Source organism: Ictidomys tridecemlineatus, chromosome 5 (genome assembly GCF_052094955.1).
Source record: "Ictidomys tridecemlineatus isolate mIctTri1 chromosome 5, mIctTri1.hap1, whole genome shotgun sequence".
Classification (NCBI taxonomy): Eukaryota; Metazoa; Chordata; class Mammalia; order Rodentia; family Sciuridae; genus Ictidomys; species Ictidomys tridecemlineatus.
The window spans coordinates 38575880-38588612 of NC_135481.1; the positions used below are offsets into that span (position 1 = coordinate 38575880).

The 12733-nt window shown below is 40.5% G+C and overlaps 1 protein-coding gene across 1 annotated transcript in view; it reads left to right on the forward strand.

The window, feature by feature from the left end:
- Nucleotides 1–1708: 1708 nt before the first annotated feature.
- Nucleotides 1709–12733, forward strand: part of Rpap1 (RNA polymerase II associated protein 1) — a 21846-nt gene continuing 10821 nt past the window's right edge. Inside the window, exons 1-6 of the mRNA XM_078049021.1 lie at nt 1709–1865; nt 7234–7490; nt 9193–9341; nt 9600–9689; nt 10702–10822; nt 11560–11813. Coding sequence (XP_077905147.1) covers nt 7310–7490; nt 9193–9341; nt 9600–9689; nt 10702–10822; nt 11560–11813 — 795 coding nt within the window. The 5' untranslated portion in view covers nt 1709–1865; nt 7234–7309. The remainder of the gene's footprint in view (nt 1866–7233; nt 7491–9192; nt 9342–9599; nt 9690–10701; nt 10823–11559; nt 11814–12733) is intronic.

The following is a 12733-nucleotide window of genomic DNA, read 5'->3' on the forward strand; positions in this document are numbered from 1 at the left end:
GTGTCCAAATAAGTAGAAGAAAAATGTTTCTCTATTTCACTTGGAGATGAACCTGAGAGGAAGAGTTTCATGTATGAATATGTGTGTGTATACCTTCTATTTGGCTGTATTTCTCTATTTAACCCTCTTTAAACCTACCAGGTAGGTTAAACCTACCTATTTAACCTACCAGGATTTTCCAGTTTTATTTTTATAATTTATTATTGTTGTGGTGGTGCTGGAGGTTGAACGTAGGGACCAGATATATTAGGCAAGGCAAGTTCTGTACCACTGAGTTATGCTCCAAGACCCCCTTGGCTCTGCTTTTAAAACTTTAAATAAAATGTTTTTTTAAATTTCGTGTAGGTGGGCTGGGGATATAGTTCAGTTGGTAGAGTGCTTGCCTTGCATGTACTAGGCCCTGAGTTCAATCCCTAGCACCACAAAAAAAAAAAAAAAAAAAAAAAAAAGTTTCATGATACTGGGAACCCAGGAGCACTATATCACTAGCTACATTCCTTGTCCTTTTTAAAAATTTTTGAGACAGGGCCTCATTAGGTTGCTAAGGCTGGCTTTAAATTTGTGATCCTCCTGCCTCAATGTCCTTAGTTGCTGGGATTACAAGTGTGCATCACCTTGCCTGACTTATTTTTTAAACATTTTTTTTATTATACTTTAAATGTACACACAAGTAGAGAAAATAGTATGATGAACCCTCTGCTTCATGAATATTTTAGCCAATTTTTTAAAATAAATTTTTTTATTTTAATATATTTTTAGTTGTCAATAGACTTTTATTTTATTTACTTATATGCGGGGCTGAGAATCGATTTCAGGGGCCTTACACGTACTCAGCAAGGGCTCTACTACTGAGCTATAACCCCAGCCCGCCATTTTGTTGTTTTGCTTGAGTATTTATTTATTTATTTAGCAATACTGGGGGCTGAACCCAGGGGCGCTCTACCACTAAGCTACATCCACAGCCCTTTTTATTGTATTTTAAATATTTTTAGATGTAGATGTACACAATATCATTTTATTCATTCATTCATTCATTTATGGTGCTGAGGATTAAACCCAGTGCCTCACACCAAGCGCTTTACCGGCGTTACAACCCCAGCCTCCACAGCCCTTTTTATTTTGAGACAGGGTTTTGCTAAATTGCTGAGGCTGTGCTTTAAAGTGTGATCTTACTTCCTCAGCCTCCTGAGTCGCTGGGATTACAGGGGTGCGCCACCACTGTGTGCTCACCAATTATTTCAAAAGCGATATAAATTTCCCTCATTCTTACCTTTTTTTTTTTCCTTTTTCAATTATTGGAAATTGAACCCAAGGAATCGAACATGCATTTTTTATTTGAGACAGGGTCTCGCTAAACTGCCCAGCTGGGATCCTCCTGACTCAGCCTCCAGACTAGCTAGGATTATAGGTGTGCACCACCTTGTTTGGCAGCACTTGTTGCTTTCTTTATACCCTTTTCATGTCTACATTCTTACTCGCCATGAAAACAGTGAGGAGGTCACACAGGTTTGAGTGGTTTCTGTGCACTGCCTGCGGGCACTGGTGCATAAGACGTGGCTCTGCAACCTAGTGCTTGCAGAGAGATGGCTGATGACTTTCCCGCCTTTGCCACCGGTGCTGCTGTACAGAAGGGCCGGACCTGCGGTACCTCCAAAGAACGTGTGTTCCCAGAGTCGGTTTACGGCTTTCTCGGGATAAGACGCCGCAAGCGGTGTCTTCGTGCTGGAGCAGCTTCGTGCTTAAGTGCGCTCCGAGCCGAGCTCCGGAGCGGCGGGCGGGGCTGCGCTGCGGAAGCTAAAATCTAGCGGTGGCGGAAGCGCGGCTCTGCGGTCCAATATGGCGGCGCCCAGGCGGACCTCGAGCTAGTAGGTGGCGGGGATTGGAGGGACTGACTTAAGGTGACTCGGAGCGGAGAATCCAGGGGCTTCGTGTTCGGTGCCTCGGTCGTAACCCGCCTGAAGTTCTTTGGTCTGTAGGGGAGGAGTTGCTACCTATTCGGTATATAGATCTTGGGCATGGCCCTTCATCAACCCGCAGCTCGGTGATTTCTGATGGCTGACGTGAGTGGTCCAGGACACTTAACTAGAGCCTAGGACAGTCGCGGGACCCGATTTGAGGGCATCTGGGCATAGGAGAACAGGCCGTAAGATAAGAGGCAACCCGAGAAACTACAAAAGTCCATTGTTAGCGCTAGGAATCATCCGTACTGTAGTCCAAGACGTTATGGCTTCTATCACAGATTAGTTCTGGATAAAATCAGCCCTGGAGTTTGTGGGGAAGTATTTCTGTGGCTTTACTTAGAACTAAAAACTTGCTAGCTTTTACGGAGTTTTATTTATGTGAATAACAGATAATGTGATAGGTGCTTTGTGCATAGTCATTTAAATCCACAAAATTCCTATTCTGTAGGACCTGTTATACACATTTTACAGTTTTGGAAATTGGACTTGGAATAGCTTAAATAACTCACACAGCTAGTAAGTAGTGGAGCTGGCATTTGATCTCTAGCCTAATGTTCCGAAGCTGGTGCCCATAACTATTCTGACTCTGCAAAGTGCATTATGACTTACCTCAATATCCAGCCCTATTTTTAACATTTAGGGATCTAACCCAACTCTGAAATCCTGTACTACTAATTTCTATATAACTCATTAGGTCACTGTGATGTACTGCTTTTTTAATGTATTTGTGTTCACCATTCATCCTCAGTGTCACTATCTGGAGGCATTTTTGCTTGTTACAACTGGGGGAGGAGTATGGGTAAAAGCCAGGAATGCTCCTAAATATCCTGTACAGGACATTATTCCACAAGAAATTATTGGACATTAAAGGTCAGTTGTCCCTATTGAGTCTATAGTGTATGTCCAGCTTTTGTTCTTCAGGAGTTTCTTTATAGTGTAGCATGGATTGATGCTCTGGAATTGAATCCTAGTCCTATCACTTACTAATTCTGAGACTTTGGGCAAATAACTTAAATTTCTCAGCATCCCTTTTCCTCAGCTATTAAATGTGAATAACAATTGTATCCCACCTCATATGGTAGTTGTGAGAATTAAATAAGTGAATGTGAAAGAAGTGCTTAAACTAATATGTGCCATATATTCAGTGCCCAATAAATCTTAACTATAATAATAATAATAATAATAATAGTTTTATTGTTATTGGCAACTCATATGGGAGTTCCAAAGTAGTTTCCCAACTTGTTTTTGTTTTGGAGATGCTGGGATTGAACCTTGGGCCTCACTCATATAAGCACTGTACCGTTAAGCTACACTCTCAGCCCTACAGACGTATTTGATCTGCCCAAGATTTTTTTTTTTTTTTTTTTTAATTCAGGGGGGATCTTACTGTGTTGCCTAGGCTGGCCTTAAATTTAAGAACCTCCCACCACATCCTCCTAAGTAGCTAAATACAGACCTGTGTCACCTGCCTGTTTTAAGTTGTTTTTTTTTTTCTTTTTGATACTGGGGTTTGAACCCAGGGATACTCTACTACTGAACTACATCCCCAACCCTTTTTATTTTGCTACAGGATCTTGCTGAATTGCCCAGGCTGACCTTGAATTTGTAATCCTAATTTTATCTTTTTAAGTGGTGCTGAGAATCAAACCAGTGCCTCACGCATTGTAGGCAAGAACACTACCACTTGAGCCACATCCCCAGCCCTGGCTTTGTTTTTTAAATGAGATATAATTCAAGCACCATAAAATTAACCATTTGGAAGCCTACAATTGAGTGGTTTTTAGTATATTCCACAAGTTTTCACCAACACTTTTCACTATCTAGAGAATATTTCCTTATCTCAGAAGTTCCATACCTGTTATCAGTCATTTCCCTTTTCTTTCCAGCTCTTTTAGCCCCTGACAACCACTAATCTTTTCATTTCTATGCATTTAACTATTTCAAGCATTTTATATAAACAGAATCATACATTGTAAGGTCCTTTGTGACTGGCTTCTTTTAGTTAGCATGTTTTCAAGGTTTATGCATGTTTTAGCATGTATCAGAACTTCATTCTGTAGGGGTTTTTTTTTGATACTAAAGATTGAACCTAGGGGCACTTGACTGCTGAGCCACATCCCCAGCCCTATTTTATATTTTATTTAGAGACAGGGTCTCACTGAGGTGCTTAGAACCTTACCATTGCTGAGGCTGGCTTTGAATTTGTGATTCTCCTGTCTCAGCCTCCCAAGCTGCTAGGATTACAGATGTGAGCCACTGTGCCTGACTTAGAACTTCATTCTTTTTATTGACAAATTATATTTCATTGTATATACCACATTTTGCTGATCCATTTATCAGTTGATGGGCATTTGTTTTTCACTTTTTAGTTATTATGAATAATGCTGTTCTGAACATTCATGTATATTTTCTTGTGAACATATGTTTTCATTTTTCTTGGGTGTATACCAAAGAGTCAAATTGCTGTGTCATATGGTAGCTCTATGTTTAACTTTTTGAGAGACTGCCAAACTGTTTTCCATAAAGGCTGCACCATTTTACATTCTCACCAAGAATAAATGACGTGCCAATTTCTCTACATCCTAGCCAACACTTGTTATTTTTAAAATTTCCTCCCCCCCCCACCCCAGTGCTGGGGATCAAACCCATGGCCTTGTGCGTGTAAGGCAAGCATTCTACCAACTGAGCTTTATCCACCACCCCCAATGCCGCCTTTTTCTCTTTTTTTAATTATAGCCTCCCTAGTGGGTATGAAGTTTTGTGGTGTTTTCCTGTTTTGTTTTGTTTTTTTATTTCTTTTATGCTGGGGATTGAACCTAGGGCCTCACACTGCACATACTAAACACAGCACTCTACCATTGATCGATAGACTTCTGGTCTTCATTGTGGTTTTTATTTTTTATTTTTTTGTTTTTCTTTGAGACAGGATCTCTTTTGTTTTGTTTTAGTACTTGGAATTGAAACCAGGAGCGCTTAACCACTGAGCCACATTCCCAGGCCCTCCCCCCCTTTTTTTAAAAATTCTAGTTGTTGATAGACCTTTATTTTATTTATTTATATATGGTACTGGGAATCGAACCCAATGCCTCACATATGCCAGTGTGCACAGCCCCAGCCCGCAAGTGCGCACAGCCCCAGCCCACATTCCCAAGCCTTTTTAATATTTTATTTAAAGACGGGGTGTTTCTGAGTTGCTCAGGGCCTCACTAAGTTGCTGAGGCTGGCTTTGAACTCACCATCCTCCTGCCTCAGCTTCCTGAACCGCTGGGATAACAGGCATATGCCATCATTTTTAAAATGATGGCATATGCCTGAGCATTTTTAAATTGGGTCTTTTAATTGTTGAGTTGTAAGAGTACTTTAAATATTCTACATACAAGTCCTTTATCAGTTATGTGATTTGCAAATATTTTTCCCTTTCTGTGGATTATCTTGATACTAACATTTGATGCACTTCAGTTTTTACTTTTGGTTAAATCCAGTTTATCTGTCTTTTCTTTGGTTACTTTTTGTGGTTATGTTTAGGAATCTGTTGCCTAATTTAAAGACAGGAATTTACACCATGTTTTTTTTCTAACAGTTTTACAATTTCAGCTCTTATACTTAGCTCCTTTATCTATTTTGAGTGATTTCTTTTTTAAATATATAATATGAGGTAGGGGGTCCAGCATTATTCTTTCACATATGAATATCCAATTTATCAGTACCATTTGTTGAAAATATTATTTTCCCCCATTTAAAAAATCTCATCCTTGTTGAAAATTAGTTGAAGCACTAGAATTTCATTGATTTATATGTCTGTCTTTATGTCAGTAGCACAGTCTTGATTAAAATAGCTTTGTATAAGTTTTAAAATTGGGAAGTGTGAGTCCTCTAACTTTGTTCCTTTCCGAGATTTTTAAGGCTTGTCTGGGTCCCTTGCATTACCATATGAATTTCAAGATCAACTTTTCAATTTTGTAAAAACAGGCAGCTGGAATTTATATCAGAATTACATTGAGTCTGCAGATTTGGAAAGTATTTCCATCTTAATAGTATTAAGTCTTCCAGTTTGTGAGTACAGGATGTTTTATTTAGGTCCTCTGTCATTTAACAACGTCCCTCCCCCAACTTCCCAGTAGAGATTAAGCCCATGGCATTACTCACACATGCTAGGCAAGTATTCTACCACTGAGCTATATCCCCAGCTCTTTAAAACTTTTTTGTTTTGGGGGGACAGAGTCTCACTGGATTGTGATCCTCCTGTCTCAGCCTCCTGAGTAGCTGGGATTACAGGTGTGTGCCACCAGGCATGAATGACTCAACAATGTTTTGTAGTTTTTCAGTGGGCAGATCTCATACTTCTTTGGTTAAATTTATTCTGACATATTTTATTCTTTTTGATCCCCTTTAAATGAAATTGTTTTCTTAACTTCACTTTTTGGTTGTTTGTTGCTCGTATATAGACAGTCAAATGACTTTTTAATTATTACTTTTAGTTGTAGATGGACATAATACCTTTATTTTATTTTCTTTCTTTATTTTTTTGTGGATCAAACCCAGTGCTCCACATGTGCTAGGCAAGCTCTCTACCACTGAGCTACAACCCTAGACCCTCAAATGATTTTTTTTAGTTGTAGATGAATACAACACATTTATTTTATTTGTTTATTTTTATGTGGTGCAGGGGATCAAACCCAGTGCCTCACGCATGCTAGGCAAATGCTCTATCACTGAGCCATAACCCCACCTCTCAAATGACTTTTATATATTGGTTTTCTACAGCTCAATGTTTTTAATGATTTTAATGTCTTTAGTTCAGGTATGTTCATTCCAGTTTGATACAGAATCACCACTCTCTGTTATGACATATTTAGCTCCCTTGCTCCTATGGCATTTTTCTCATATCTCCTGTTGGTTGTTCTTGAAAATTCTTTTTTTGTTGTTGTTTAATATTTTTTAATTGTTGATGGACCTTAATTTTATTTATTTGTATGTGGTGCTGAGAATTGAACCAGTGCCTCACACATGCTAGGCAAGTACTCTTCCACTGAGCCACAACCCCATCCCTGAAAATTCTTAACTATAGATTGTAAACAACCTGAATTAACTGTAAATATTTTTGCTAAGCTGATGATACCAGGGAGAGTTGAATAGGGAGGGAATGACAATAAGATATGAATGAGGAGGAATGAGTTCCCATGAACTCATGGAGAAGGAGGGTAATTCCTGATGCATGGTAATGAGAACCAGGGTTTATTTGCAGAGGACCCATCATCTTTATTGTTCTTAGGGGTGACGAGGAATCTTCACGCAGAAGTAGTTCTGGAAAAGTCATACCTAGGAAGCAGCTGGAGTGTCAAATCAAGATGCTGTCCAGACCAAAACCCGGGGAGTCGGAGGTAGATCTGTTGCATTTCCAGAGTCAGTTTCTTGCAGCTGGTGCAGCCCCAGCAGTGCAGTTAGTGAAGAAAGGAAGTAAGAAAAGTGGTGATGCTACCCGAGACCAGTCTCCATTGCAGGACCATCGAGATGTAGTGAAGCTGAATGGTGAGTGCCTTCAGGTGTGAGTTTGAGAATAAAAGAACAGCCTCGGAGTCCCCTCCTTCATCATTCTGCCCCCCCCACCACCATTATTTTTATTTTTTTATTTTTTAGAGAGAGATTTGTTTTTAATATTTATTTTTTAGTTTTCCGTGGACACAACATTTTTGTTTGTATGTGGTGCTGAGGATCGAACCTGGGCTGCATGCATGCCAGGCGAGCTCGATACCGCTTGAGCCACATCCTCAGCCCCCACCACCACCATTATTATCATCATCATCATAATTTGGTACTGGGAATTTAACCCAAGGGTGCTTTCCCACTGAGCTCCATCCCCAGCCCCATTTTGATTTTTTATTTTGAAACAGGATCTTGCAAAGTTTTGCTTAGAACCTCGCTAAGTGGCTGAAATTGGCCTCGAATTTCTGATCCTTTTGTCAGCCTCCCAGGTCACAGGGATTACAACCATACACGACTCCATCATCATCATCATCATCATTATTATTTTAGTTGTAGATATACAATATATGTATTTATTTTTATGTGGTGCTGAGGATCAAACCCAGTGCCTCACACACACGAAACGAATGCTCTACCACTGAGCTACGGCCCCAGCCCCTCCATCATTATTTAAAAAAATTTTTTTTTCAGATATTTGCATCTAAATTCACGAGAAAAGTTGGCCTATTACTTTCCTTTCTTTCTTTTTTAAATATTTTTTTTTAGTTGTAGATGGCACAATATCTATTTATTTTTATGTGATGTTGAAGATCGAACCCAGTGCCTCATATATGTGAGGCAAGCACTCTACCACTGAGCCCTAGCCCCAGCTTTCCTTTCTTATGATCTCCTTATGGATTAAAAAAAGATATCCTATGGAGTTTTTTATTTGTTTGTTTTTTACTGATTATTGAAGGCTTGGACCCAGGAGTAAGTGTACTACAACTGAGCTAGGCCATATACCTTTTTTTTTTTTAATATTTAAAATTTATTTTCATTAAAAAAAATATTTTTAGTTGTATATGGACATAATACCTTTGTGTACCTATTTTTATGTGGTGTTGAGGCTTGAACCCAGTGCCTCATGTGTGCTAAGCAAGTGCTCTACCACAGATCTATAACCCTAGCCTTTGTTTTTTATTTTTACTTTTGAGACAGGTTCTCTCTAAATTGCTGTGGTTAGCTTCTTTTTTTCAGGGGGTGGGATGTGTACCAGGATGGAACTCTCCGGAACTTAGTCACTGAATCACACCCCCTGCCCTATTTTGTATTTTATTTAGAGACAGGGTCTCACTGAGTTACTTAGCACCTGGCTTTTTGCTTTGGCTGACTTTGAACTCTAGATCTTCCTGTCTCAGCCTCCCAAGCCACTGGGATTATAGGCATGCGCCACTATGGCAGACTTCCGGAGGTTATCTTCTTAATTCATAGTTCTTTTACCTCAACCACAGGATTCACTGTGATTACAGGTATGTGCCACCACCTGTGGCTTTGCCCCTTCATTATTTCAGACACCGCATATCCTCTGTTGCTTTAGTCCCATTTTATAGGTGAAGACACTGGCTCATAAAGATTAAATATCTTACTTGGAATGACACAGCCAGAGCCAGAGCCCTATAGCAGCTGCCTTTTTTTCTTTTCTCCTATTGGCTTGGTGTCTTCCTTGAGGGAATGGATGCACTCACATCTGTTGTTTTCTTTTTTTCAGACTTACCAGATTTACCACCAGCTTTGGTTCCTGCTCCCCCAAAGAGAGCCAGGCCTAGCCTTGGCTGCCCCCTGCCTGAGGATGAGGACCCTGAAGAGAAGCTAAATAGGCATGATCAGCACATCACTGCTGTCTTGACCAAAATTATTGTGCGTCTTACCCTGGCTAAGCGGAACAAGGCATCTTAGGGCAGACAGAATATTGGGGGGAAAGGGTTTAGAGTGTAGGGTGCTTCAAAAAGGTAGACACTTCCCCTTTGGGCTGGGTTAGAATTCCTGAGACCTGATATGAGGTGTATTCATGATCCCCCAGATTGAAGTTCTCATTACGCAGAACCGGGGCCAGTAGGATATGCTCCAGTCTGGGGAAGTGTGTGCATCTTTGCTGTTTTGTGTTTGTTGCCACAGGAACGAGATACAAGTTCAGTGACTGTGAATCTGCCTGTGCCCAGTGGGGTTGCTTTCCCCGCTGTATTTCATCGCTCACAAGAGAACCGGGTAGGTGGTATTTAGTGGATAATCAGATGGATCTCATAGTACATCTTCTTCAGATAGTTTTTTTGTTGTTGTTTTTGCAGTGCTGGTAATTGAGCCCAAGGCCTCACATATGCTAAGGAAGCACTCTACAATTGAGCTACATCCCCAACCCTTTTGTTTTAAGATAGGATCTTGCTAAGTTGAGAGGCTAGCCTAAACTTTTTTTTTTTTTTTTTTTTTTTGTGTGTGTGTGTGTGTGTGTATGTGTGGTACCAGGGATTAAACCCAGGGCTACTTAACCACTAAGCTACATTCCAGCCTTTTTATTTTTTATTTTGAGATAGGGTGTGATTAAATAGCTGAGGCTGGCTTTGAATTTATGGTCCTTCTTCCTTAGTATCCCAAGCCTCTGGAATTACAAGCCTTTTCCATCATATCCAACTGCCCTCAAACTTTTGATCCTTCTATTTTCAGCCTCCTCATTCTGTCTCAGTCTCCTCAGTAGCTGGGATTATAGGCATTTGCCCCTACTATATCTGTTTTACTCCTTTTTTTTTTTTTCCCCAAGTACTGGACATTGAATCTAGGGCAGTTTATTACTAAGCTATATCCCCAACCATTTTTATTTTTTATTTCGAGATAGGGTCTTGCCAAGTTGCTGAGGATCTTGTTAAATTACTGAGGCTGGCCTCAAATTTGTGATACTCTTGCTTTAGCCTCCTGAGTGTCTGGGATTATAGGCATGTACCACTGTGCCTGACATAACTTATTCTAATTTTGAAGCAGACCATATCAAGCACTTCATACACATTACCTCATTTAACTCTTATGTATCAGATTTCAAGACCTAAGCCTCTCTACAACCTACTTTTCCTGAGTACTATGGTTATGGCCTGTGGAGATTGAGTATTAGTGTCTTTTATCAACTTTATTGAGTATGAAGTCTCTTTGTTCTAGAGACCTTGGCATATGGAGATGGGATAGAGTGGATAATGAGCATTAATAATCTGGGTTTTCTTTTTTTCTCTACAAGGGGAAGCTAGTAACATCTGGTAAGAGAAGCATCTTTGCCCAGGAGATTGCAGCCAGGAGAGTTTCTGAAAGTAGGGTTCTATCAGCTGAGGAAGTTGTGCCCAACCTGGATCCACCAGAGGGTAAGCTGGGGCTAAAGATCCTCAGGCTTGGCCTTTTCAAAATACGTGATCATGAGATCTTTTGGGATATACATCTTCCTTGTCTTAAGTAGGAGATGCATTTGAGCCATCTCAAGAGAAAGTCATCCCATGTCCCTACTTAGAGTACTAAGTTTAGGAGCCCTGGATCTGCTTTGAATCTTAGGTACAGAGAGCAGGTAGACTATTATATGACTCTAAGAGAAAGGCAAAGGGGTAGAAATGTCTGGCAAAAGCTGCAAAATAAAGATATAGGCCAAATTTCTTTGGTTTTCTCTCTCTCTCTCTCTTTTTTTTTTTTTTTTTTTTTGCCATTCTGAAGATAGAACCCAGGGCCTAGTGCATGCTAGGCAAGCGTTCTACCACTGAGCTACAGGCCAGCTTATGAATTTCTATTAGTGATGCAGATTATACTGGAAGAGCATAGGGTAGGCCCCTGGTGGTAGATGGTTACCTTGACATAACAAGTGAAGAGTCAGAAACTATGTTTCCAAGGGAAATCTTTTCATATAAGTCTTGGGAAGAGTGAGCAGAAAATCCAAGGCCCTACTTCCAGAGTGCCTAGAGTCCTATGCCACACCCAGTACACTCTCCATTCTGCTCAGGAAAGCTTCGGAGTCTTCCATCTTTCTCCAGGGCTAATAGGCTTAGTGAAGAGGGCCACAGGTCCATTAAGCCAGGAAAACAGGGCAGTGAAACTGATCATACATTTCTTCCAGGTGCTGTGACCTGTGAAACACCCACTCCTAGGGACCAACGCGACCATATTTTGGGGAACAGCCACAGCTTTCAGGGACCTCATCTGATCACAGGGAAGGGGCTCAGGGGCCAGGAGGCTCAACAGGAAGCGCAGACCATTCACAAAGAGAATGTAGCAAGACTGCAAGCCATGGATCCTGAGGAGATTCTGCAGGAGCAACAGCGTTTGCTGGCTCAACTTGGTATGGGTGCCAGGCTTTCCAGCTGGGACCAGGCCGGGGAGGCCTGCCACTTATTGAGGAAGGGTTACTGTGAGTGCCAGGCAGTGCATTGAGTATTTTAATGCATTCTTCCATTTTGTCTTTAAACTACTCCTATGAGGGAAGTGGTATTAATTTAATTTCACTTATGAAAAAATTTCAAAAATAGAGATATTCTCTCCAGGTTATATAGTTGATAAAGAATTGGGGCTGGGGATGTGGCTCAAGTGATAGCGTGCTCGCCTGGCATGCGTGCGGCCCGGGTTCCATCCTCAGCACCACGTACAAACGGAGATGTTGTGTCCGCCGAAAAAAACTAAAATAAATAAATAAATTCTCTTTCTCTCTCTCTCTCTCTCTCTCTCTCTCTCTCTTTCTCCCCCCTCCTCTCTCTTTAAAAAAAAAATAGTTGATAAAGAACACAGATTAGATTTTTTTAAATTTTATTTTTCTGTGTGATGATCAAACCCAAGGCCTTGCCCATGCAAGGCAAATGTTCTACCACTAAACTGTACGCCCAGCCTTACAAATAAGACTAAACCTAGGATTTAGGATTTCTATCTGGTATTAGGCCCTACTCTTCTTTTTTTTGTACTGAGGATTGAATCCAGGGACACTTTTACCACTGAATTTCATTCCTGGCCATTTTAATTTTCACTAAGTTGCCAAGACTGGCCTTAAACTTATTATCTTCTGCCTTAGTAGCTAGAATTTCAGGCATATTCCACAGCATCTAGCTTCAAGTCTTGTTCTTTTTTATTATTTTATTTTTTATTTTTTTTTTAGTTGTAGATGGACATAATACCTTTATTTTATTTTTATATGGTGCCAGGGATCAAACCCAGTGCCTCACTCACGCTCTACCACTAAGCCACAACCCCAGCCCTCAGGTCCTGTTCTTAGCCACCAATGTGCTATGTTTTACTGTACTGGT